At 43.6% G+C, this 24,292-nt stretch overlaps 1 protein-coding gene across 1 annotated transcript in view; it reads left to right on the top strand.

Annotated features, from left to right (window-relative positions):
• LOC115092475 (neuronal PAS domain-containing protein 2-like) overlaps positions 1–24,292 on the top strand; it is a 130,388-nt gene that overhangs the window by 83,296 nt on the left and 22,800 nt on the right. Inside the window, exons 2-4 of the mRNA XM_029603317.1 lie at positions 10,465–10,518; positions 18,138–18,286; positions 22,185–22,276. Coding sequence (XP_029459177.1) covers positions 10,465–10,518; positions 18,138–18,286; positions 22,185–22,276 — 295 coding nt within the window. The remainder of the gene's footprint in view (positions 1–10,464; positions 10,519–18,137; positions 18,287–22,184; positions 22,277–24,292) is intronic.

The following is a 24,292-nucleotide window of genomic DNA, read 5'->3' on the forward strand; positions in this document are numbered from 1 at the left end:
GTCCGAGCAAGGCTAGGAGGTAATCAGGAACGGAATCAGGAGCAAGGACCAGGAATGAAGTCAGGAACAGGAACCAGGAATGAACAGGATCCAGGAACAAAGTCAGGAACAGGAACTATAACGAGCAACGAGCACACAACAAGCGTGGAGACCTGTTGCCAAGGCAAGGAACGAGTGGTGGACCCAGCTTTAAATAGCAGAGCCCAATAATGTCATCATCTGGGGCCACGGGTTGGTTTCCCACTACGGCTCCTTTAAATGCCGGCAAGGTGCGTGCACCTAGGAGAGGCAGAACATTGGACAGCGGCGTCTCCCCGTGGCACACATGGGGAGACCGCTGGGAGCCGGGGAGGTCCGCAGAGGAGCCAGAAATGGCCGAGGAGGCAACAGGAGTGCGAGGGCACAGACAGCTGCCCACTGTAGCCAGTGAGGATGGGCTGAGTCAGGAGCCTGGCGCTGGAAGTGAGTAGGCCCGGTTGCTGGCCTGCCGCGGGCGGGACACACAACAGTTTTCCACGGTCTTTTTTGAAAGCACCTGTTTTTTGCCTGTTTTGTACAATATTTCTGTAGAACAGGTTGATGGCAAGTTTCTAAAATTGAACGAAAAATGTGCTATTTCAAACCTAATAATGGGCTTTATTTTGGGGGGGGGAAAAACCCCATATACAGTGAATTGCAAATAAATCAAAGCATGCTGTGCTTTTTATTTTTTGCAAAGTTTACTACCGTAAGCCTTAATGATGTGCACTATTACTTCATCTCTTGTAGCTGACTTACATGGGAGGTCCCTGCTAGCAGGGCCATTACAATCACATCGTCACAATAGAACAAAGTTCCTGGAGTGACTTACTTCGTATTATTTGCCTAGGGCAGGCTGATCCTGTTTAGCAGGGCTGGAGGAGGACAGGTAAACCAAAATAACTGCAAAGATGGTAGTGTCCAGTCGGTGGTGATGAATGCTAGTTCGTTCTGTTTGTTCCGCTTCTTCCTTCAGGGGTGGGAGCAGGTTGCACAGTAAACATAGTAGATGACAAATTGCCCATAGGGTCTGCCCGGTTGAGATTCTTCCACTTTGAACAAAAGAGCTTAAGAAGTGCCATGCTAGATCATACCAAGGTTCAGCGAATCCAGCATCCTGTCTCTGACCTTGGCCAGTCACAAAGTACCCGTCAGATCCCCCAGTAGTTGATCTGTTTCGTGTATCACACTCCCAGGGATAAGAGCTGGCTTTCCCAGGTCTACCTGTCTAGTAACTGTTCATGGAGTTTTCCTTCAGGAACTTGTCCAGTCCTCTTTTGCCTTGACCACGTCCTCTAGCAAAAGATTCATGGTTTGATTGCGCTCAGAGTGAAAAAATACTTCCTAAGATTTGTTTTAACTCTGCCGGTTGCTAGTTTCATGGCGTGTCCCTTAGTTGGAAAGGGTAAATAACTGTGCCCTATTTACCCATTCCATCCTCTCATGATTTTAGAAATCTCAATCATATCCCCTCTCTGTTTTCTCTTTTCCAAGCTAAAAAGCCCTTATCTGTTTAGCCTTTCTCCATAAAGGAGCTTTTCAATCCCCTTTATCATTTTTGTCACCCTTCTCTGTACTTTTTCTCTGTCAGCTATGTCTTTTTTTGAGATGGGGTGACCAGAACTGTACACAATACTCAACGTGTTGTTGCACCATGGATCTAGGCGAGAGAATTTGATATTCTGTTGTCTGTTCCTTTCTAAATAATTCCTAACATTTTATCTGCCATTTTTTTGTGGGTAAGACCCCAACATCCTCCTCAGCAAGGACAGAGGTAAAGAATTCATTTAGTTTTTCTATATCCTTGTCCTCCCTGGCCACCCTTCTTACCCTTCGGTCATCTAGAAGCCCAACTGACTCCCGCACAGACGTTTTGCCTCAAATGTACTTGAAAAAGTTTATATTGCTTGTTTTTACAATCAGGACATTCTAATTTGCTTGGGGCCTGCTTCACTAAAGCATTTCTCTCATTCTGTGTCTATGGGGAAATGCCTTGATGAATCAGGCCCTTGGTTTGCTAGTAGTATTCTTTTAAAATACCTCTCTCCGAACCATGCACTGCTGAGCGACTGTCGGCTTTCCCCCATGTTCTAGATTAAAAGTTGCTCTATCTCCTTTTTAAAAAGCACCAGCAGCCTGGTTCCACGCTGGTTAGGATGGAGCCCATCCCTCAGAATAGGCTCCCCCTTCCCCATAAGGTTCCCCAGTTCCTAACAAATCTAAAACCCTCTTCCTTGCACCATCATCTCATCCACACATTGAAACTCTGGAGCTCAGCCTGCCTCGGATCCTGTGTGTGGGAATAAGGAGCATTTCTGAGAATGCAATCATGGAGGTTTGGATCTACCTAAAAGCCTACATGTAGCCTCCGTCCTGCACCTTCCTATGTCATTGTTACTCACCTATACCACAACATCTGGCTCCTCCCTAGCACTCTAAAATCTTATCTAGATGTCACATGAAGTCTGCTACCTTTGCACCAGGCAGGCAAGTTACCAAGTGATTCTTATGCCCACCAGCCCCCAGTTATCTACTTTCCTAATGATCTAATCACTCACTATAACAGCTGTTCTAACCTTCCCTCCTTGGCACAGACTCCTGGAGACACATCCATGGTACAAGGAGATAAATCATCACTTGCAGGGCAGGTCCTACAGGATTATTTTCTGGCACACTAAGATGATGGTCTCCTGCCAGTGATCTTGCTGCTCCGAAATAGCTGCTAGACTGGCATTGGGTGCGCTCTACTATATCCCTGAAGATCTCCTCTGTATACCTCTCTGTCTGCCTCAGCTCCTCCAGGTCTGCCACTCTGCTCTTCAGAGATCGGACTCGTTCTCTGAGAGCCAGGAGCTCTCTGGATTGGGTGCAACAGGAAGATAATCATACATTTTGCACTTGGTGAAAAAGACTGAATAGCCCCCATCTCGCCTCTGGGCTTCTGTCTGCATCTTAATTTGTTGAGGCGATAAAGTCTTACAGGCTGATTAAGGATTAGGTATGTCTCAATTTAAGGGTGGTTAAATGTGATTAGGGTTTTTACATTTATTTATTCGGTGTTTTTTTAAAATCTATGGCTTTTAAATTTGATAACTAGGTGATTAATGTTAATTAGTGAATGACTGGCAACAGGACTAAAATTAGTCTCTAAAATCAGGGTTAATTGAATGTTATTTTAAAGACTTTCCTTTTAGTAGGGATGATATCTATATATTAAAAAGTGGATGAAAGTGTGAGAATCAAACTCGTTGCCTACTTGTGACTAGTATTCTCACTTTCTCAGACTAATTGACCTACAGACAAAAGTAAAAATCATGCTGGACTCCAAGATAAGGTTCCAGCACAACTTTATTGATAGGTGATTTAAAGGTGGAAAATATATATAACTGCTTAAAAATCCTTTATCAATACAGTCTATTACACAAACTGTTAAAATTACTACTACTACTACTAAACATTTATATTACACTACAAGGTATATGCAGTGTTACACAGATCATATAAGAGAAAGACCCTAGCTAACACAGACAAGACATAGTATTTAGGGCGAACCAGGGCAAATTTTTAAAATTTCAAAGGCGAGTAATAGGTGCAATTTAATTTTTGTGGGGGATTTAGTCTGAGTTAAATAAGATTTTATGATTGTGTAGTAAGAGGGTTGTTGAGGTCACTTTGGGGGGGGTATATGTTTTGGGGTTTTATATTTTGTATAATGTATTTTATTGAGGTATTGTACTATTATTATTGTATTTGATTATTGTAGTTTTGTATTTTGTTTGTTGTAAACCGCTTGGTTCTAATTTTTTTCTAGGAAGTAAGTATATAACATAACATTCTGCATATCATGTTAAAATGTTCAGCTCAACGTGCATATTGGCAGCCAAAAAACAGGAAATAGAATGTTAGGAATTATTCAGAAAGGAGAAGAAAACAAAACTGAGAATACTTTGAAGTGGTTGAAAGGTGGAATATAAATAAAATAAATAAATGAATGAATAATACCTCTGTACCAATCCATGGTGCAGTCACACCTTGAGTATTGTGTGCAAGTTTGGTTGCTGCACTTAAAAAAAAATAGAGTGGCACAAGAAAAAATACTGAAAAGGGAAACAGAAATTATTAGAGGGATGGATCAACTCCTTTATGAAGAAAGGTTAAACAGATTAGAGATCTCCAGCTCTGAGAAGAGACAATTTAGAGGGGATATGGTAGAGCAGGGGTCCCCAAACTTCAGCCCGTAGGTCCTCTCCAACCCAGGTAACTCGGTTATCTGACCACCATACCTCTCCCTCCAGCTGCTGGATCTGACCCCCAGAAAATGTTGTTCTTTGAGGTGGGGGAGGTTCCCCCCCCCCCCCCAGGTGCTGCAGTGGTGGCGGCGGGCTGCAGTAGAATGACGGGTAGGGTTTCCCAGGCCCCGCTAGTAAGCCAGGAGCCAGAGGACCACAGCATCGGAAGCAGTTGCTGGTGGGGAAGTCAGGAACTGCCAGCAGGAGAGACGCCTGAGGATCAAGGTCCCACAGGCAGCTGCTAGCAGGGAGGCCAGGCCCTGCCAGGGGAAGATCAATAGGCACAAGGTGGATGAGGGTGAGTGAATGGAAGTGAGAGAGAATAAGTTGAAAGTAAGTGGAGGGAGGAAAGGAGATGAAAGAGATGTAAGAGAGAAGGAATGGGGTGAATGAAAGTAAGTAGATGGAAGAGAAGCGGGGACTGTGGGAATGAAGGGAGGGATGGTGTGAGGGTATGAGTGGAGGAGAGGGAAGGGGACAGAGGAGATGGGGTAAAAATAAATGAAGGGAGGGTAGGTAGGGAAAGAGGAGAGTAAGATCTTGCAATTCATTGGTGTTAAGATCCGTGAGTTAGAGGGCCCTTGACCTGAGGTGAGAGTTGGTACCGCCCACGGGGCGGAGCCCCACTGGGTCTCACCATCAGGAAGCAAGGTCTGTAGCAGCAGAAGACACAGCCCAGAGAGAGTACAGAGAGGAATAGGCTGGGATGTGGATGCAAGTGCCAGAGCAGGAATTCACTGTGGTGAAGCGCAGAGCAGGCCCCGAGGAGCGAGGAGTGCCATGGGGACGGCCCTGAGGGGCGGAGCCACGTGATGAGTTGGCACAGGAGAAATGAGTTAGGCTTACTCGAGGAGCAGGGAAGACCGATGGAGTCTCTGGCAATGCACGTAGGCACTACCCCGAGAAGCGGGGAAGTGCGAGCACAGTCACTGAAGTGAAATAAGGCACTGCCCCGAGGAGCAGGGAAGTGCAGCACAGTCACTGAAGTAGACAAGGCGCTTCCCCGAGGAGCGGGGAAGTGTGGCACAGTCACTGAAGAAGAAAGGCAATGGCCCGCAGAGCGGGGTACGCCAACGCTGAGTCTTCCAAGTAGCAGAGTAGTTCCAGGAGCAACCCCGAGGAGTGGGGAAGCCCGCAGGCAGGGCTTCAGAGGGTGCAGGAGCCTCTCCGAGGAGCAGGTACCGAGAGAATGTCTCACGCCAGGAAGTACACCACACGGGAACCACGGGTCCGAGGATACTACAGCAGGAATCAGCAGTGAAGGAACTCGTTGACAAGTCGATTAGAACTAGGCCCGGGTGGTGCTTAAGAGTCCAGGGTTAGTGATGTCATCAGGAGGAGACGCCCCTGAGGTTCCCGCCTTAGTGTCCTTAAAGATGGGCAGGATAGTGCGCGCGTCTAGGAAGGCCCGGAGGAGGCATGGAGGCCGGCGGCGTCCCTGCCGCCATGAGGAGTCCCGGGGACAAGGCGACATGCGTCGGGAGTGGCTAGCCACAGCCGCGAGTTCACCCAGAGAGGAGAGAATGGCAGCACATGATGTGAGTAAAAGCAGTCGCAGCCGTCTGCGACCGACAGTCATAACAATTGGATTCCAAAAATTGCACTGTTTTGGCAGCAATTTAATTAATTTGCTCACCACAGAGGTGACATGTCTAAGTTCCCTTAGTACCCTTAGTTGTATCCCATCTGTCCCCATCGCCTTATCTTCTTTAAGTTTAGTTAGTTCCTCATGAACTCACTGTTCTGAAAATCGATTATGGTTTACCTCACTTCCAAAGTAGATAAGGCAATGGGGCCAGTTGGAATACATCTGAGGATACTAAAGGAATTTAGAGATGTCCTGACAGCTCCGCTTCATCTGGATTAGTTCCAGAAAAGGGCGGATGTGGTTCCTATTCATAAAATTGGAAGTAAGGAGGAGGCTGGGAACTACAGGCCAGTTAGTCTGACCTCTGTGGTGAGCAAACTAATGGAATCTCTACTAAAACAGAAGATAGGGTAATTTTTGGAATCCAATGGATTGCAAGATCAGAGGCAGCATGGATTTACCAGAGGTAAATCTTGTGAGACGAATCTGATCAATTTCTTTGATTGGGTGACCAGAGAGTGGGATCAAGGGAGAGTGCTAGATGTTATGTACTTGGATTTCATCAAGGGCTTTGACACGGTTATGCACAAAAGACTTATAAATAAATTGAGCGCCCTTGGTATGGATCCTAGAGTGACTGGGTTAGAAACTGGCTGAGTGGGAGGTGACAAAGGGTAGTGGTTAATGGAGTTTTCTCTGAGGAGAAGGGGCTGTTACTAGTCGTGTGAATCAGGGATCAGTCCTTGGACTGTTTTTTTTCTACATTTTTGTGAGTGACAGACATAATAGAAGGGTTATTGAGAAAGGTTTGCCTTTATGCTGATGATGCCAAAATCTGTAACAGGGTGGACAGCCAGTAAGTGTGGAGAAACATGAGAAGGGATCTAGCGAAGCAGGAGGGATGGTCTGTCTGGCAGCTAAGATTTATTGCTAAAAAATGCAGAGTAAAACATGGATGCAAAAACTCAAGGGAAAGGTATAATATTGGAAGTGAAATGCATCAAAACACAAAGCAATAACGAGATCTGGGGGTAGTTGTATCTAATGATCTTCAGGGGGTCAAACAGGTGGATAAAGCAACAGTAAAAGCCCAAAAAGATGCTTGGCTGCATAGGGAGAGGAATAATCAGCAGAAAAAGGGAGGTGATATTGCCCCTCTATAAGTCCCTGATGAGACCTCACTTGGAATACTGTGTGCAATTCTGGAGACGGCGCCTTCAAAAGGAATTAAACAGGAGGCAGTCAGTCCAGAGGGGAGGCTACTAAAATGGTCAGTGGTCTTTATTCTGAAGCATTTGGGGGGATAGACTTAAAGATCTAATCATGTGCACCCTAGAGGAAAGGTGAGATAGGGGAGATATGATAGAGACATTGAAATATCTCAAAGTTTTTCATGCAGAGGAGATGAGCCTTTTTCAATGGAAAGGAGGCTCTAGAATGGGGGGGTCAAGAGATGAAGGTGAAAGGGGGTAGACCCAGGAGTAATCTTAGGAAATATTTCTTTCCAGAGAGGGTGGTGGATACATGGAACAGCCTCTAAGTAGTGGAGAAAAAACTAGCATCTGAATTCAAGAAAGCATGTGACACATACAGGGGATCTCTAAGGAAGTGGTGAGAATTATAATGCTGAATTAATTGGACGGACGGGCAGACTGGATGGGTCACACGGTCTTTTTCTGCCATCATGTTTCTGTGTTTCCCAGGGGGTGAATGTGAGGGAGGGAAGGAAGGAGATGGGATAAGAGTGAGTGAGGAGTGGGAGGGAGGTGGATCAGCTGAGTGAAAGAAGGAATGGTATAAGTGTGAAAGGAGGGAGAAGAGAGGGAAGGGAGAGGATGTGGCGTGAGAGGGAATGTGACACACACACACACACACACACACGCACATCCCTACACCTCAGATCAGAAATGCAAAGGGCAGGGTTCCTGGGGGGGTGCAGCAGTTGATATCATATTTATTACTGACATTCATGGGGACCCTGTCCTGTGCTTTTCCCCCTTTCCCAGCAGACGTGAGTCCTCCTCCTCCATAAAATATGAGGGCGCTCCCTGCCGGCCCTCTAGGTGATTTGAAACATCCTATATGGCTCTTCCCCTGTGATACGGGTTTATAAAATTCTGAGTGGTCTAGAGCAGGTTAATAGGGAGACGTTTTTTACACTAGCAGATAGTACAGATAGCAGATTTAAAACAGATTAAAGAAAGCACTTTTTTCAGTCAGCGCATAATTAAGCTGTGGAATTTCTTGCCAGTAAAGCCGGACAAGTTTCTGGAGGACATGGCCATACATAATGACGAGCCAGATGGACTTGGGTTTCTCCACCTCTGAATTCTTGAGGAGAGCAACATTGAAACAGATTTTCATGTTGGGATTTGTCGGGTTCTTCCAGACCATCCTGGCCACTGTCAGAGACAGGATGCTAAGCATCTAATCCATCACGGCATTTCTTCCAGTTAAACTAAGGCACAAACTTAGACTGCGGGCCTTCTCCGGGGCAGGGACCTTGCCACATAACCTGAGTCGTAGCTCGCCCTCAGCATAAGTTTACAAAACCAAATAGTTAAATCCAAATCCCCATCACTACCACCACCAAAATCCCAAATCACTCCACTCTTACAGTCTCTGCTGCGGGGAAAATGGATTGGAGAAGGGATTTTAAAACCGGCAGCCGCAGTGCACAACAGGCCGTTAGCCACATATGTTTGGATGAGCTGGAGATGAGCGTGAGCAAACTGGTGGAGTAATTGATAAAACTGGGAATGTGCTTTACCCGAGCGAGTTTTAAAATCCGCTTACCTGTGTATTTTGAACCATACCCACTTAAATGCGCGCATGATTTAAAATTGCAGGGTATGTTTGCTCGCCTGCCCGCACGCTTGTTTTAAAGTTACTGTCCCAAGGATCATAGAATGGGTTGGCAGTTTATTTGAGTGTACTTTTTTGATTTGATAAAGCCTAGCCAATTGGAGTTGTGGTTCAAACTGACGTATTTCACTGTGCAAGCCCTGATTGATTACTTTACCTTAATGATGGGAAATAGGCTCCAGCGTCGTTACGTGAGCTCGAATAGCCTGTGCTTAACCTTGATTTCTCTCTTTCTGCTGTTTTACTTTTTCAGTTTTTAGCTTTACAGCATCAGTCTCATTTCTTATCTGACACTAACACATTTCAACCAAAAATGCAAGAAGGCATTAGATTAAATCACTGTTTCATTTGAATTCTGATCTGATATTAGTTTTAATATTTCAGAAAAACATGTATCACAGTAATGTGTGACTCTCTTCAGAACACATTTAATTTTCAACTTTTATGAGAGAAACAGTGTCGCCTGTATAGATCAATGAGAGGCTTATGTGACCCAGAGCCGGACGTAACACATTTTCTCTGGATCTAGGAGCCAGTGACTGGGGTTAGTTTGGGGGATGGGAATTTTGCTGCAGCCCCCTTAGGGCCTGATTTACTAAGGCTGTTTTCCTATTCTATGTGTCAACGGGGGGAAAAAAAGCAAAGTAAATTAGACCCTTAATTTAAATTTAATACAGGTCCTCACCAGTCTCTACCTCTGTCACTTCTCCTCATCCTCAGCAATCTCCCTTTCTCTCAACCCGCCATCCCCTACCCCCATTCAACCAGCCAACCCCGCCTCCTCCTACACAGCCAGTCACACTCCAGCTAGCCAGTCAACCTCCCCTGACCCAGTTACTCCCCACCGTCCCCCATCTAATTAACAAGTCAGTCATCCCTCGGCTAATCAAACATCTCTCACCCTGTCACTCCCCAGTCAGTCATCTCCCAACTCTCCCCAGTCCACCTCCACATAGCCTGCTACCCCATTTGTGCATGCTATTTTGAATAGCACCCTACCCAATCACTCCCCCCCACCAGTCATGACCCACTTTTCCCAACCCAGTCAACCAGTAGGTCGCCCCTCGGCTAGTCAGCCGCTCCCCACCCAGCCGTCTCCCCCACTTCCCTCCATTCAGCCTGCCAGTCGCCCAGCCTCCAGCAAACCACTTCCAATCAGACACACATCCAGCCAATACTACCCATAGACTCCAACTAGTTACCACTCTTCCAGCCCTCACTTTCTGTCCGCTCCTGCCACTGCAGGAACTGCTGTTCCCTTCAGTCTGCGCCACACAGCTCTTAGTTGCGCAGTGGCTGAATGACTGCACTGATCTCATAGTTTTAACTCTTGCACTGGGACACGAAAATCCTGGGTGCAGCCATGAAATTTCTGGTCACTATGGTGACTTGGCATCCAGAATTTGTTGAGCCCTCATTAACAATAACTTGGGAATTAAAACTAATCCTCTAAAACTCACTAAAATGAACCATCAGTCCTGCGTTTACTGACGTAGGACAACAAATGGAATTAGAAATATATGCCTGCAAGCATTAGCTGTTTCTTGCGATTAAGTACACCAGGTACATTTGATACTCTAGGCTGGCACAGATGGTAGAAGCAGTATGTCAGTAAACCAGAAGTGACTCAGTTTAGAAATGCTCGCCAACAAGCAGTGCTAAAAATTACTGATGGCAAGTTGTAACTTTGCCTGTTGTTCACAGGAAGGGCAGTTTCGACAATCTAATGGATGAAGATGAAAAAGTCAGGGTAAAGAGGTAAGTGTCTTTTGCATTGTTTCTTTTTTTTCACCCAAACTTCATTTTCTTTTCTGACATGGTATTGATGCTACTTACCTACCAACGTGCGTCCTCAGTCCTAATTGAATAAATAGCGATGAAAGCTTGCTCTTAAATATTTGATTCACAAAATTGGGCGGTGGCTTTTACTAGTGAATGGATTAGCTCAGTAATGCAGTAGGAGTAATTTCTAGCCCAAATGTCGTTCACTAGCTTTACCTTTTCTTTCACGGAGCTGCACAGTCAGAAAACCTCAAACACTCCTCATTTCTTTTTGCTTCCATTTCAGTATAATGCTTTTTATTTTCCAGCACCTATACAATACCAGGTTGCTACATGGCGGGTTTTGAAAATAACACAGGATTCACAGAGTATAAGGAATAGCACCTTCCTTCCTAAGGCAGTGCTCTTGGATAGCTAAAAGATCTGCCGGCAGGAACATTATAACCTTCAATTCCAACCAGAGGGTGTCAAACCATGTACATCTGTGTTATGCACCCTTAGTGCATTGAGAGGATGATATTCTCATTTAATCTGATACGCACTGAGAGTAAAACAGTGATTGACCAACACTGGCATCTTCTTGAAATGTTCTTTCTTCTAGCTGCCAGCATTTGCCTTGGTTTTAAGTGTTAGAGACAGTCAGTTGCAGTCCCTCCTTGCCAGCTCTCCTCAATTTAAACGTTTCCATTTTAACTTAGAACCAGTTCCACGTTTCCCTCTCTTTCCTGCGCTCTGCTTAGCCTTTTCTTTTGCATAGGTGCAGTTCAGAATTTGGCACTGCTGCAGCCTAGCTCAGCCATGCTCCCCTGTATCTCTCTTTTCTAGTCCTGTCAGTATGGGTCTCATACCAACCAACCAACAGGAGCAAAGTGGAGAGCAAACCCCTATTCCTTTGCTGGCACCTGATTTCCATTGTCGCTAGGGTGTGTCAGAGTTTCTTTAACTACTTTGCTTGCTCAACAAGGCAGACACACATACCCTGGCAAAAACAATATAATAAGATGAATCAGGACGAACTTTACTGAACAATCTGTAAATAATGAAGGTTTTGGAAACAGGTCAGGGGTGTGTGTGTCAGAACAGAAGGGTCGCAGAATGGATAGATCTGGTACATTATTCCATGACATTTTGATTTTTTTATATGAGGTACATGTACCACTCAACACAATACGTTTTTAAAGGATCAAAACTCAGAATTGGAAGATGTGCCTGCTCTTTTTGTTGGATGCAGATCGGGTGAGGAGAATGATCAGAGCTGGGGGGTGTGGAACGGTGAGGGTTAGCCAGAAAAACGTTTTTAACAACCTGGGAGAATAGCTTTCAAACAGCTTCTTGTGGCCCCCATATACATATGTACATGGCCACATGGAGAACTATTATGGTATTTTATGACCTGTGCATATCAGGTACATGCAGATTTATAAAATACGTATATGCCCATCCTACTACTACTACCTAACATTTCTATAGTGCTATACGACATCCTCCAACATAATGCTCGTGTATATGCTTACACACAAACACCTATAATGCATTCAAAGAGCATATTTCAATGTATTGAATGTGTGTACTTTCCTTACCTATTTTAGAAACATATACATGTATATTTTACGCGTGAAAACTTGCTTGCGAAAGACCCTGATTTACGTGCATAGATTGGTATATTTTAAAACTTTTGCATGGAATTGAAATGACCAGTTTTCCGATTTCTCCCACCAGTTCACCCAGTCCTTCTCTAGGTGATCAAGACCCTCCTAGTTCTTCAGCCTCAACCCCTCCCAGTTCACCCAGACCTCTCACCCAGCTAATAATTGACAACAGACCCGGCTGATATCAATTGCGCGAGACAATTAGCAGGTGTAAAATTGCACGAATAAGTTGCCGTATGTACTCACCACATAAGACTCTTATAAAACAGCAGTTGACCCACACGACTATCGACCCCACACCAGAACGTCCCAGACTACCCGCATTTTACGCATGTATATGTGCATGCAAAATAAAAAATGCATACGTATGTTTGATGTTTATAAAATAGCACGTTCGTGAATCCAGACTACTCATGTGTGTATATGCTAATTTTTATGTGCAAACTCTGAAAACTCAACTCACTATCTCTAATCACCTTCTCTGCTATCTTTGTAGATTCTGTATACATAGAGAATGCAGTATTAAATATTTGCATTCGTATTAATCAAATGTAAAAATATCCTAAACAATTCATTGGAAAACCATATTGCCTGATCAGTTCCCAGCAGAGGTATTATTGTCAAGATGATACACATAGCAAATATTGCCTTGTTCGATCTGCTAGCCATCAAATAACTATCTAGTGCATTACATAACTCACCGAGATTTCTCTCTGTTTAGTCACAGCCTTTCTGATAACTCTGGTACTGTGGCTTCAATGTGTACTTTTTCTTTGCCCTCTAATTCTAAACCAAAAAAACATTCTAGAAGAGGAAACACAAAATCCCAGAGAGAAAGTGAAGGTTCAGTATTCATTCACACCTACCCACACCCACTTCCCACCCCTTATGACCTCCACCCCAAAGCAGCACAGAATTATTCAGGTTTCTTTAGCAAGCTGGGCAATCTTGTAGTTAAAATGGATTTTTCAAATATCTTTGTACACCCTAAATAATATTTCAAGCTTCAGTGGTGACCAATTTCTCAGCTTTGATGTCTACCCTATTAATTTGCAACACAGAAAAGCGAAAAAGAACATAATGCTATAAATCAGAAAATCTGAATCCGTGAAAGTGGAATTATAACAATATGTCTGTGAATGTCCATAAGCAAATCAGTTCGAATTCCAATAGATGAAAACTTTCTAAAGTAATAAAAAATGAAGTGGAGAAGTAATATAAAAGCAGGAATATCATAATACACATCAGAGGTGGGATAAGTTCAGGCCTTGAGACCTACAAATTAGAGATGTTCATTTTCGCTTATAGTGAGTTTTATTTCATTTTAATACATTCTGTTTCAAAATAGCGCACAGTAAAAAATGAAATAGCATGCAGTGAACTTTGAAATAGTGCGCACTAAAACATGAAAGAGCACACAGTAAAGTTTGAAATAGCGTGCACTAAAACATGAAAGAGCACACAGTAAAGTTTGAAATAGTGCGCACTAAAAGCTCAGTATGTGCTATTTCATTTTAGCGTGCACTATTTCGTTTTTAGTGCATGCTATTTTGAAAAAGTACCTAACGAAACAAAACTGAAAACACTAACCAAAAAATATGAAAAAGTTCGCCCTGCACGTCCATACTATTGATCAATTTGGTTTTTAGGGTGATCAAAATATACAAATTAACCTTTGTCGTACACCAAGGGCCGGATTTTCAAAGGGTTACGCGCGTAACCCCGAGAATCCGCTCCTGCGCACGCCGAGCCTATTTTGCATAGGCCCAGCGACACGCGCATGTCCCAGGGCTTGAAAAAGGGGGTGGGGCGTGGGCGGGGCTGGAGCCTCCAGGCACAGCAGCCATTTGCTGCTATACCTGGGATCGCGGGCCGGCCATTGGCCAGTGCACGCAACCTATGCCTGACCGGAGGCAGGCGCAACTTCTAAGTTAAAGGTGTGAGGGGGGGTTAGGTAGGGCTGGGTGCGGGTTAGGGAGGGGAGGGGAAGGTGGGAAGTGGGCGGAGGGAATGGAGGAAGGCTGCGCGGCTCGGCGACACAAGTTGCACAATTGTGCACCCCCTTGCGCGCGCCGACCCTGGATTTTATAACATGCGCGTGGCTGCGCGCGCATGTTATAAAATCGGGTGTAGATTTGTGCGTGCCGGGTTGCGCGCCCAAATCTATGCCACGCATAACTCTTAATATCCGGCCCCAAGTGTATAAGATATATATGATGAATATTAATTGTGGCTATCTTCTAAACCAGACTGGTTTGTGGTCTTCAAGGCCCTTGTGGCCCACTGCTGATACATTCTCACACTCATCTGCAAAGGGCATGTAAGGGACATAAATCATTTGTTGATTTATGTTGCCAAAAAAATACACAGCACACTGTTTATTAAAGATTAAGGGGTCAATTTTGACAACTGTTTGGCTAAGTCCCTGTCTTAGCTGGACATACTGCGAGACTTCAAATTCAGCCAGTCTCACCCCATACTTAGTTGGCTAACTTTTTATCCTAGCTACCTTCTGTGCTTCTTGTGCTGTCTGCACCTGGGCAGATATTCAGAATTACATTGCCCATTCCCCTGATTTAGGTTTTTTCTTTTGTTTATAAAATATGTTCCTTATCTATTTTTTATAATATCTAATATGTAATAAATAGATGTAGGTTGAAATAATATGTGTGTGTGTGTGTGTGTGTGTGTGTGTAAACAGAAATTGCACATCCAGCATCCCCCTTCCTCCCAGGAGACTGCAGATCCTTTACTCAAATCTTCTGTTGTTCTATCAATGGCAGTGGCTCAAACAGCAACCATGCTGCCTATAAAATGCCACTACAACAGAGGATAGCACACTAGTGCACCTTTTACTGGAGAAAAAGAACAAGCTGGACTGTTACCGATCCGTACACAGAAATTCACGCAAGCAGCTTCTGTGTTGGGTCGCGTGAAGAAATCAAAATGTTGTTTTGATCCTTTCCCTCCTATCTTATTGATTTTTTTTTTTACCAGACCAGATCTTAAAGGGGTTAAGAATTGTGGTCAGTGCTTCTTTGGTTGAGGGGTTAGTTCCCGATTCATTGAAAAACGGTGTGGTGGCCCCTATCATGAAAAAGGCAGAGCTGGACCAGAGATTGTGCTCTAATTATAGAGCAGTTGCTACTCTCCATTTTGTGGCTAAAGTATTGGAAAGGGTAGTGACCCCTCAGTTGTTGGATTTCATAGGAAGGACATGGAAATTGGGCCCAGCTCAAGCCAGTTTTCGTAAAGGCTGCAGCACGGAGACAATCATGGTGGATCTGGTTGATTTGGTTTTACCTCACTTAAGACATGGGGGCTTCTGTGTTGCTAATTTGTTTGGACCTCTCCGGTGCATTTGATTTGGTGCTAGTCATTGGGAACAGGGGGCTCGGTTTTAAAGTGGATTAGTAGTTTTTTAGAGGATAGGAGTCAAGTGGTGGTTTTCCAGGGCTGCTATTCTTCCCAACGCCCGGTAAAATGGGGAGTTCCTCAGGGTTCTTCTTTACCCCTGCCCCCTTTAGTTCAATATTTCCGTATCTCCATTAGGTGCACATATTCGCTTTTTTTGGGTTTATCTCATTCATTTTATATTGACAATGTGCAAATTGTTGCTCCATGGGGAAAAGATCCACAATGGACTCTTTCTATTCTCAGTGGCTGTTTGAAAACAGTGGGCAAAAATGGTTGGATGATAATTCTTTAGTATTGAATGCAAGTAAGACAGAGATTCTACAGGTGGGGGCTGGACAGGATAAGTTTCAAGTTGAGCTCGAAGGGCAGTTAATTACTGCCAGTATCAATGTAAAATCACTTGGGGTTGTGTTGAACTCAGATTGGTCCATGGAAAGCCAAATCAATGCAGTACTTTGTTCTGCATATAGTAGACTGAGTTTGGTACGGCAATTGAAAATTTTCTTAAATCTAAAAGCATTGAAGTCTGTGGTTTATGCACTAGCGATAGCGGTCATTGATTACTGAAATCGTGCATATTGGGGGCTACCAGGCAACTTAATTCGGAAGTTGCAGGTAGTCCAAAATGTGGCAGCTAGGCTGGTTCAGGATGGTCTAGGGGAGGAATCAGCAGCACCATTACTTGTGAAACTATATTGGTTGCCGGTCAAATTGAGATGCACATTTAAAGTCCTGGCCCTAGCATTTAAGATCTTGGGAAGACAGGGCCCTTCTCATTTGCAGAACAAGGTCCTTTGGAAATGCCTACTGAGAGTTACTAACTCTCAGTATGGTTCAGAGCTCCAACTTCCCTCAGTTAAGAGTTTCCATCATGTAAGACTCTGAAATCGGTCTTTTTCCATATCCTAAACTATGGAATGGTCTTCCATTGGACATCAGGGAAGAAATGGATCTGATGAGATTTTGGCGTAAAATAAAAACATGGTTGACGATGTCAGAGCTTCTGAATGAAACCTGGGAATGCTCTTTCAGCAGTTTAGAAATGAGGTCTGAGTTGGTAAGGCATTTTTATGGTTGTTCTAGAGGGATAGTAGCATGATATGCTATTTTATTTCTTTTAATGGGAATTAGGTCGGGAGGGCTGTGCTCAAGGGTTTTGTGGTTTTTTTAAACCTAAGAGTGCTACTCAACCTGATATCTTTTGGAGATATCCAGTTTACTGGCAGGTTATCATGCCACGCAAGGCTGGATAACTTTAGACCTGCTCTGAGGCAGGCCTAAGGGTATCTGACTAACCAAGCCGGTTATAGTTGAAAATTGTCTAAGTTTATCAGATAATTTTACTCTGCCCCTGAACACTCCAGAATGGCTCAGATATTCAAATACTTGCCATTTACCTGGATAACCTGTGACTTATATGGCTAAGTGACTAAATATGGGCCTCAGAAGTATTTAAAAATGAAGGCAGAATGTTGACTTAATTCTGGCTGTTCATCGTGTTTCTACAGTACATGAAAGAGAAATATTTCATATTTTGGAGGGTGGTCTAAAAAGTATGCTAGGGGCAAAATGAAGAAATGGAGACGTTTGGGGACAGGTCTGAAAAATCTGCAGTAGATTGCATACTTTTTGGTTATCTTCAAAGAATGAGCCTAGAAACAAAAACTCTCAAAATTCTTAATAAGAAATCAAACCATGTTTGCAACAGTTCTTGATCTGGGAAAAGAGCACAAAATTAAATTACAAAATTAATCTAAAAAAATAATGCACCTGTTGACAAAGTAACATGAGAATATAGTCAAATGGAGCCCTGAAGATAAACAGGCGATCAAGTGCTGCTCTTCTCGTGCCGTAAACCCTGCATTTGAAACCAGAGGGTCCACAGAGAGAGAGCCTGAGAAAAAACGAGGAAAGAGGAAAAATATCATAGGAAAAGCTTCACAAAGCAATTGCTGCAAACCTAAGATCCCTAACTGGAAAAATCAAAACAAATAAGTAAGCAAATGATGCCCTTATGAACTTTCTTTCCTTTTCTTGTTAACCGTTATCGTACTTCATGAAATACCCCAAGTCTTTTGTCTTGTATGTTTGGTCTTATTAGATTGTAAGCTCTACTGGGCAGGGACTACCTTTTTGTATGTTTGCACAGCGCTGCACATGTTGTGTAGTGTTTGCACAGTGTTTGCACAGCGCTGCGCATATTGTGTAGTGTTTGCACAGTGTTTGCACAGCACTGCGCATGTTGTGTAGTGCTAGAGAAATGCTAAGTAGTAGTAGTAGTAGATAAAGGAGAAAAAAATATGTATGCAGTTGGATTTGTTCAAAAATTGTGATTATTAAATTTGCACGTGAAAGTTCCATGTAGCCCGAAGAGCTGGAGCTTTAGCCAGAAAGTGAAACAAGGTCTCTTGCTTGGCTGTTCTTGAGCACTAACCACTGGGTCATCAGGCTGATCAGTTGGTCGTATTTCTTAAGAAATGTATGAAACTTTAGATTGCTTTTCCAGTCACCAATTTTCTGTCATTACAGGGCTTCACGCAATAAATCTGAGAAAATCAGGCGTGACCAATTCAATGTTCTTATCAAAGAGCTCAGCTCCATGCTGCCAGGCAGCACTCGCAAATTGGACAAAACTACGGTACTGGAAAGAGTTATTGGCTTCTTGCAGAAACACAATGGTAAGCGGTATTTCTTTACAATTCACTCCCGAGCACGCCATTCATTTTAGCAAACGTTCTAGTCAGAAATGGTGCTCACAGGGTGAAAGTATTTGCCAGGAAGTTTGTGTAGCACAGAATTCTCTTTGTGGATTTTGACTGAGGACTGCTAAAGGTGATTAAATCAGTTGAAAGGCTTAGAAAAGGTAGCTAAAAGAAGCGACACATATCTGAGGCATTGTGGAGATTTCGAAGATTTTTGAAGAACACTGAATTGCTCATTGCCTTCGGTTCCAACATTTGCTTACACTGTGTAAAGCCCACCTTTTAGTATAATGTAATATGGCAGACGCAGGGCAAAGAGGAGGGATTTATTTTTGCATTGCTTTGCTTTTCAAATATATATATCAGTAAACCTAGAAGAAAGGATGAGTTCCATCAGTTCTCGAAATACCTACTTTTACTCCCGGTGGGGACTTCTGCATTGCGCAATTGCGCGGAATTCCCTCAGCCCTGTGCAGGATTCTCCATTTGCCCCACAGAATGAAATGTGAGGGGCCAGGAGAGCAATAGCAGCCGTGGCAGTCGCGGCCTGCCTGGGCCAGAAGGGAGGAAGAAATAGCGCCAGTGTCAGCTGGAAATAAGAAAGGAGCAGCGGTGGGGTTGGCCTGTACGAACTGGAAGAGAGAGATAAGCCTGAACATCTTCCTTGGCCTGCGGAACCCAAACAATGGGGGTCCAGTGGAGCCTGAATGAGCGAGGTAGACAGCGAACTTGGAGGAAGGTAGGAGAGAGCGCTAGGGGTCTTGGTAAAGAAGGGCTGATAGACAGAGAGAAAGCTGGGAGTGAGAGGAGAGGACTAGAGGAGGGAGAGCTCTCTCTCTCTCTCTCTGTCTGCCCTATGAGTCAAACTTGAGGGGGGGGGGGGGGTAAGACAAAAAGGAACTGGAGGTCTTGCTAAGGGGGGTAGACAGGGGATCTAGGTGGGATGAAGGAAGAGAACTGGGGAGAAAAGAGAGAGCGCTGGGGAGAATTTCAAACCTTGTGGGGGGGCTTCCTGGGGGTGTGGAGGGGGGTTGAGCCTGATGGGGCAGAGAGAGAAATTTGATAGGGAAAGGGGTGGGAGAGGGGTCAGCCAAGAGGGGAGGGAGAGGTAGCAAATAAACTGAGAGATTGACTCGAGAGAGAAGAAAGATGGAGCAGGGTGAAGGGGTTCAAGCCATAAGAGGGAGCAGCTGGGGAGGGTCATTGAGCTTGGGGGAGGGGATAGCAATCTGGAGGGGCCAGACCTTATGATGGGAAAAATCTGCACAAAAATGTAAAATCCTACGTCTTTGAAAAACAACTTTTTTTCAGTATTGCCATATAAATTAACTGTTACTCAAAGACAGTGATTATATTGTTTTATCTGAACAAATAAAGTTTCCAGGATTAAAATATTGTGCACAGAATTTGTCAATATTTAGTGCAGAATTTTTTATTTTTTTGCACAGATTCCTCCAGAAGTGCTACTTTCATAGCCCTGTGCCAGCACTTTCTCCCTCTGATCTCCACAAATAATAATTTAGAAATGGAAACCATTAGAAAGAGTGCATTATTCTTGACTGTGAAATGAACATTAAGAACGCATACAATTGCTTGAAATCCACTTAAATAAAAATATGTTAAAAGAATAAAGAAATATAGAAGCAGAGAACATGTGAACAGATAAAGACCACGTGGCCCTTCCAGTCTGCCATTCCACATCTCGTGCTGCTTGATAGTCCCTCCCTCTACCTCAGAGATCCCATGTTTTCTTGAATTCTGATACTGTCCATGTTTCCACCACCTCCACAGGGAGGCTGTTCCATGCATCCAAATCCCTTGCTGGAAAGAAACATTTCCTTACATTTCCCCTGAGTCTACACCCTTTCCCACTCAACCCATGACCCTTCGTTCTTGAGCTTCCTTTCTTTTGAAAGAAGCCTGCTCCTGTGTATTTATTCCTTGGAGGTATTTAAATGTCTCTATCATATCTCCCCTTTCCCTCCTTTCCCCCAGGGTGCACATGTTTCAGTCTTTTAGGCTATCCCCATATTTTACGTTGAAAACCAGTGGCCTTTCTAGTAGCTGTCCTCTGAACTGACTCTGTTTGTTTTATATCTACCTGAAGGTGTGGTCTCTAGTATTGAACACAGTACTCCAAATGAGGTCCACCAGAGACTTAAAAAGCAAAGCGGAAGCCGATCCAGTTGGCTGTACAGCAGTAAAAACAAAGAGAATCGGTAGTTGGAAACGCCCTTTATTTAGTGATGCCCGACTCTGGCCGAGTTTCGCTCTTTCTCATAGAGCTGCCTCAGGGGCAACTGAAACCAGATATAAAACATTTGTATGTTTTATTTTGAGTTATGTGTTTGTACACCTATATATGTTGTTTATTGATTTTAATTTTATGTGTGTTTTTAATTGTTTTATATCTGGTTTCAGTTGCCCCTGAGGCAGCTCTATGAGAAAGAGCGAAATTCGGCCAGAGTCGGGCATCACTAAATAAAGGGCGTTTCCAACTACCGATTCTCTTTGTTTTTACTGCTGTACCACCAGAGATTTATACACAGGCAATATCATCTCCTTTTTCTTCCTGGCTATTCCTCTCCCTATGCACCCAAATATCCTTCTGTCATCGCCTTATCTACTTGTTTGGCCACCTTAAGATCTTCAGATATGATCATCCACAGACCCCACTCTTGTTTTGTGTACAAAACTTCACTCCCTATACTGTAAGGCTCTCTTGGGATTTTGCAGACCAAATGTATGACTCTGCATTTTTTTAACAATAAATTGTAGCTGCCAGATTGTAGACCATTCCTCAGACCTCACTAGATCCCTCTTATTTTCCACAACTTCCAGGTTGTGTACCCAGTTGCAGATTTTATCATTCACAAAAAGGCAAACCTTTCCCGATAGCCCAGAGTATTGCCTATGAAAAAGTTGAACAGAACGGGACCGAGGACCAATCCCTGCGGCACAGCATTGGTGACCCCTCTTTCCTCGGCGTGAACACTGTCTACCATTAACCTTTGCCACTTCACAAGCAATCAGTTTCTAACCTAGGACACTCCGTTTGTTTATAAGTTGCCTATGTGGAACCATATCTAAGGCCTTGCCGAAATCCAAATATACTACATCTAGCGCTCTCTCCTGATCTAACTCTCTGGTCACCCAGTCAAAGAAATTGATTAGGTTTGTCTGACAAGACCCTCCTTTGGTGAAGCCATGCTGCCTCAGATCTTGTAATCCATTGGATTCCAGAAACCTCTATTTTAGCAGCGATGCCATTAACTTGCTCACCACCAAGGTCAGACTAATTGGCCTATAGTTTTCAGACTCCTCCTTCCTTCTACTTTTGTGAAGAGGAACCACCTTTACCTGTCTCCAGTCCTTTGGAACTACCCCTGATTCTAAAGAATGTATCTACTGTAATAATCGAATTGGCTTTTGTTCTAAAGAATGTATATCAAATAAAGCTGTTTGCAGGAACGCAAAAGCTAAAAGCATGATAAAGGAATAGATGGGGCAGCAAGGTTATGCAGTTAGTAAGAGTGTGTTTAACAAAGTATGCATGGATTCTTAGTCCATTATGACACCTGTCGTCAGACCAACGTAGGAATTATTAAGAGATGATGAAGTACATGAGCTTTCAAGGCTTCATAGGTCTTTCTTTCAGAAGTGAAAGCTCATGTAGAACAATATATTTCTTTAATTCTAATGCTGCTCCAAGATAAAGTAACACAACCTACAGTCCAGTTATTTCCAAGAACATTGCACATTGTTTCACAATTAGTATACTTGGAAATACATATTAAATATGTAAATGTTTATATTTTTGCAAGCCAAAAGTACTTATTCTCCTAAAAAAATGCTACATTTTTCTTTTGTTTAGAAGTCACAGCTCAGACAGAAATCTGTGACATTCATCAGGACTGGAAGCCTTCATTTCTCAGTAATGAGGAATTCACTCAGCTCATGTTAGAGGTAAAATATATGTTTACATTTATATAATTGGCCATCCTGTTTGAATGTTTTCATTCTACCAGAGTAATAGCTTTTCCAAGGGCAACACTGAATAAGCTAATATGTTTGATATGAGTACAAGCTGCTGCCACATTCCCAAGAAGTATATTCTATAGGAGAAGAAATATAAAAAATATTAGACTGGATCCATCTGGACAGGGGTGCCAGGTTTTCAGGATAGCCACAACGAATATGCTTGAGATAGATCTGCGTGCCGTTCAGTTTGTATGCAAACCTATCCAATACATATTCATTGTGAATGTCCTGACAACCAGACATGTTTGTGGCTTTCAAGGACCGGAGTTGGCCACCCCTGCTCTAGTGGTTGATAATCTGTAGTTTTAAGTGAGTGACCAGGCTTCAAAACCCTGTTAAGGCTCCTGGTTTCTCTAGCTGGCTAAGGCTGGGGATAGTGCTGAAGTAGCACTTTAACAGCTGTTGAGAAAAAGCCATCACATACTAATCTTAAATACAATAAATTAGTTTCATTATATAGATCAGGTAGACGGATTGATTACTTAGATACTTGGATGGATAGATAGATAGATGGTTCCCTAAACCTAGTCCACATCAAATAGCAGCATGGGAGTCTTCTGTTGAGAACTGAATCTTGCTGTCTGTACTGCAAGAAGATATACTGCAGTACATGACATATTTTTGAGAGGAGATGTACCCAGGCAGAGGCAGAGAAGGTTTGTGGAAGGAATTTAGAAAAGCGCTGGAGGCTGCATGCGATGAGTCTATGATGATGGGAGCTGGATGAGGAGAAGGCTTTGCAAAGTATGACAAATGTTAAAACCTTTTTCCCCCCACCCAAGACGTTCTGTCTCACCAGACACCGCAGAGCGCTGCACGAGACAGACACTAATGAGTTCAGCTGCACCCAGCACTTTTCTTATTCCATCTCTCGCCCCTTATATAGTTTACACAAAATAATTCTCCTGTTGTGTTCACAGGATATATTTTGTTGATCCTCAAATATATTGAGTAATTTTCCAATAAAATTAGATAATCAGCAAGGAGGAAAAAAAAAAAGATGTAAATGGTTTGGTGAAAAAGCAATGCTGAAATCATATTTGTTTACTGAAAACAAATTCCCCTTTGCAGAGTAATTCTGAACTTTTATGTTGCGGGATTGGGAAGAGGAAGGGGCTGATAGAGGAATACAAGAGGGGCTGGAAAACTGGGAATTGTCCAGCCTAAGGTAGCCTTTTGTGAATGAGAGGCAGCATACACTGCTGTGAGTATTACTGACTCACTATTTTTAAGTATGGCTAACAAGTTGGATCTGGAATTTTCTCCTTTTTGTGGGACTCCTCCCTCTTCTGGCTTGCAAATATTTGGGTGTAGCAAAAACATGTAATGTAGATAATTAGTGTAAGAGGGAAAAATACCTAACGGGATAGGGCAGTGCATGTGATTCTGCAATTCTAGATTTCCTTTTCTCTAAGTCAGAGCTTTCCAAACTGTGTGTCGGGACACGTTAGTGTGTCGCCTGCAGTGTGCAGGTGTGTCGCGCAAGCCTGGTCAACTCTGATGCGAGTTTGGGCTTTTTTTTCTTCTAGAGATTCACTTTTTTTTTTCAGTTTATGGGTTGCTTATTATTGGGTGATTTTTGCTGTCAATCGCATTTTTTGGGGGGGGGCTTGGTGGGTGGAACGAGCCCAGCCATCCTTGCATTGGCTGCTGCTGCCGATGAGGCCTGGCCATGAAGAGTACTGACTGCAAGCAGCAGTGTCTGGTGATCATGGAAGGGAGTGAAGCACTTAACTGGCAACAATCAAAAAGACGAGGTACATGAGTGTGGGGGCCAGACATGTGCTGGGGGGGAGAGAGATGAGTGAGTGGGGGGCAAACGTGCTGGGGGGACAGACATGTGCTTGAGGGGGAGAGATATGAGTGTGTGGGGTACAGACATGTGCTGGGGGGAGAGAAATGAGTGTGTGGGGGTCAGACATGTGCTTGAGGGGGAGAGAT

This window comes from Rhinatrema bivittatum, chromosome 5 (genome assembly GCF_901001135.1).
Source record: "Rhinatrema bivittatum chromosome 5, aRhiBiv1.1, whole genome shotgun sequence".
NCBI lineage: Eukaryota > Metazoa > Chordata > Amphibia > Gymnophiona > Rhinatrematidae > Rhinatrema > Rhinatrema bivittatum.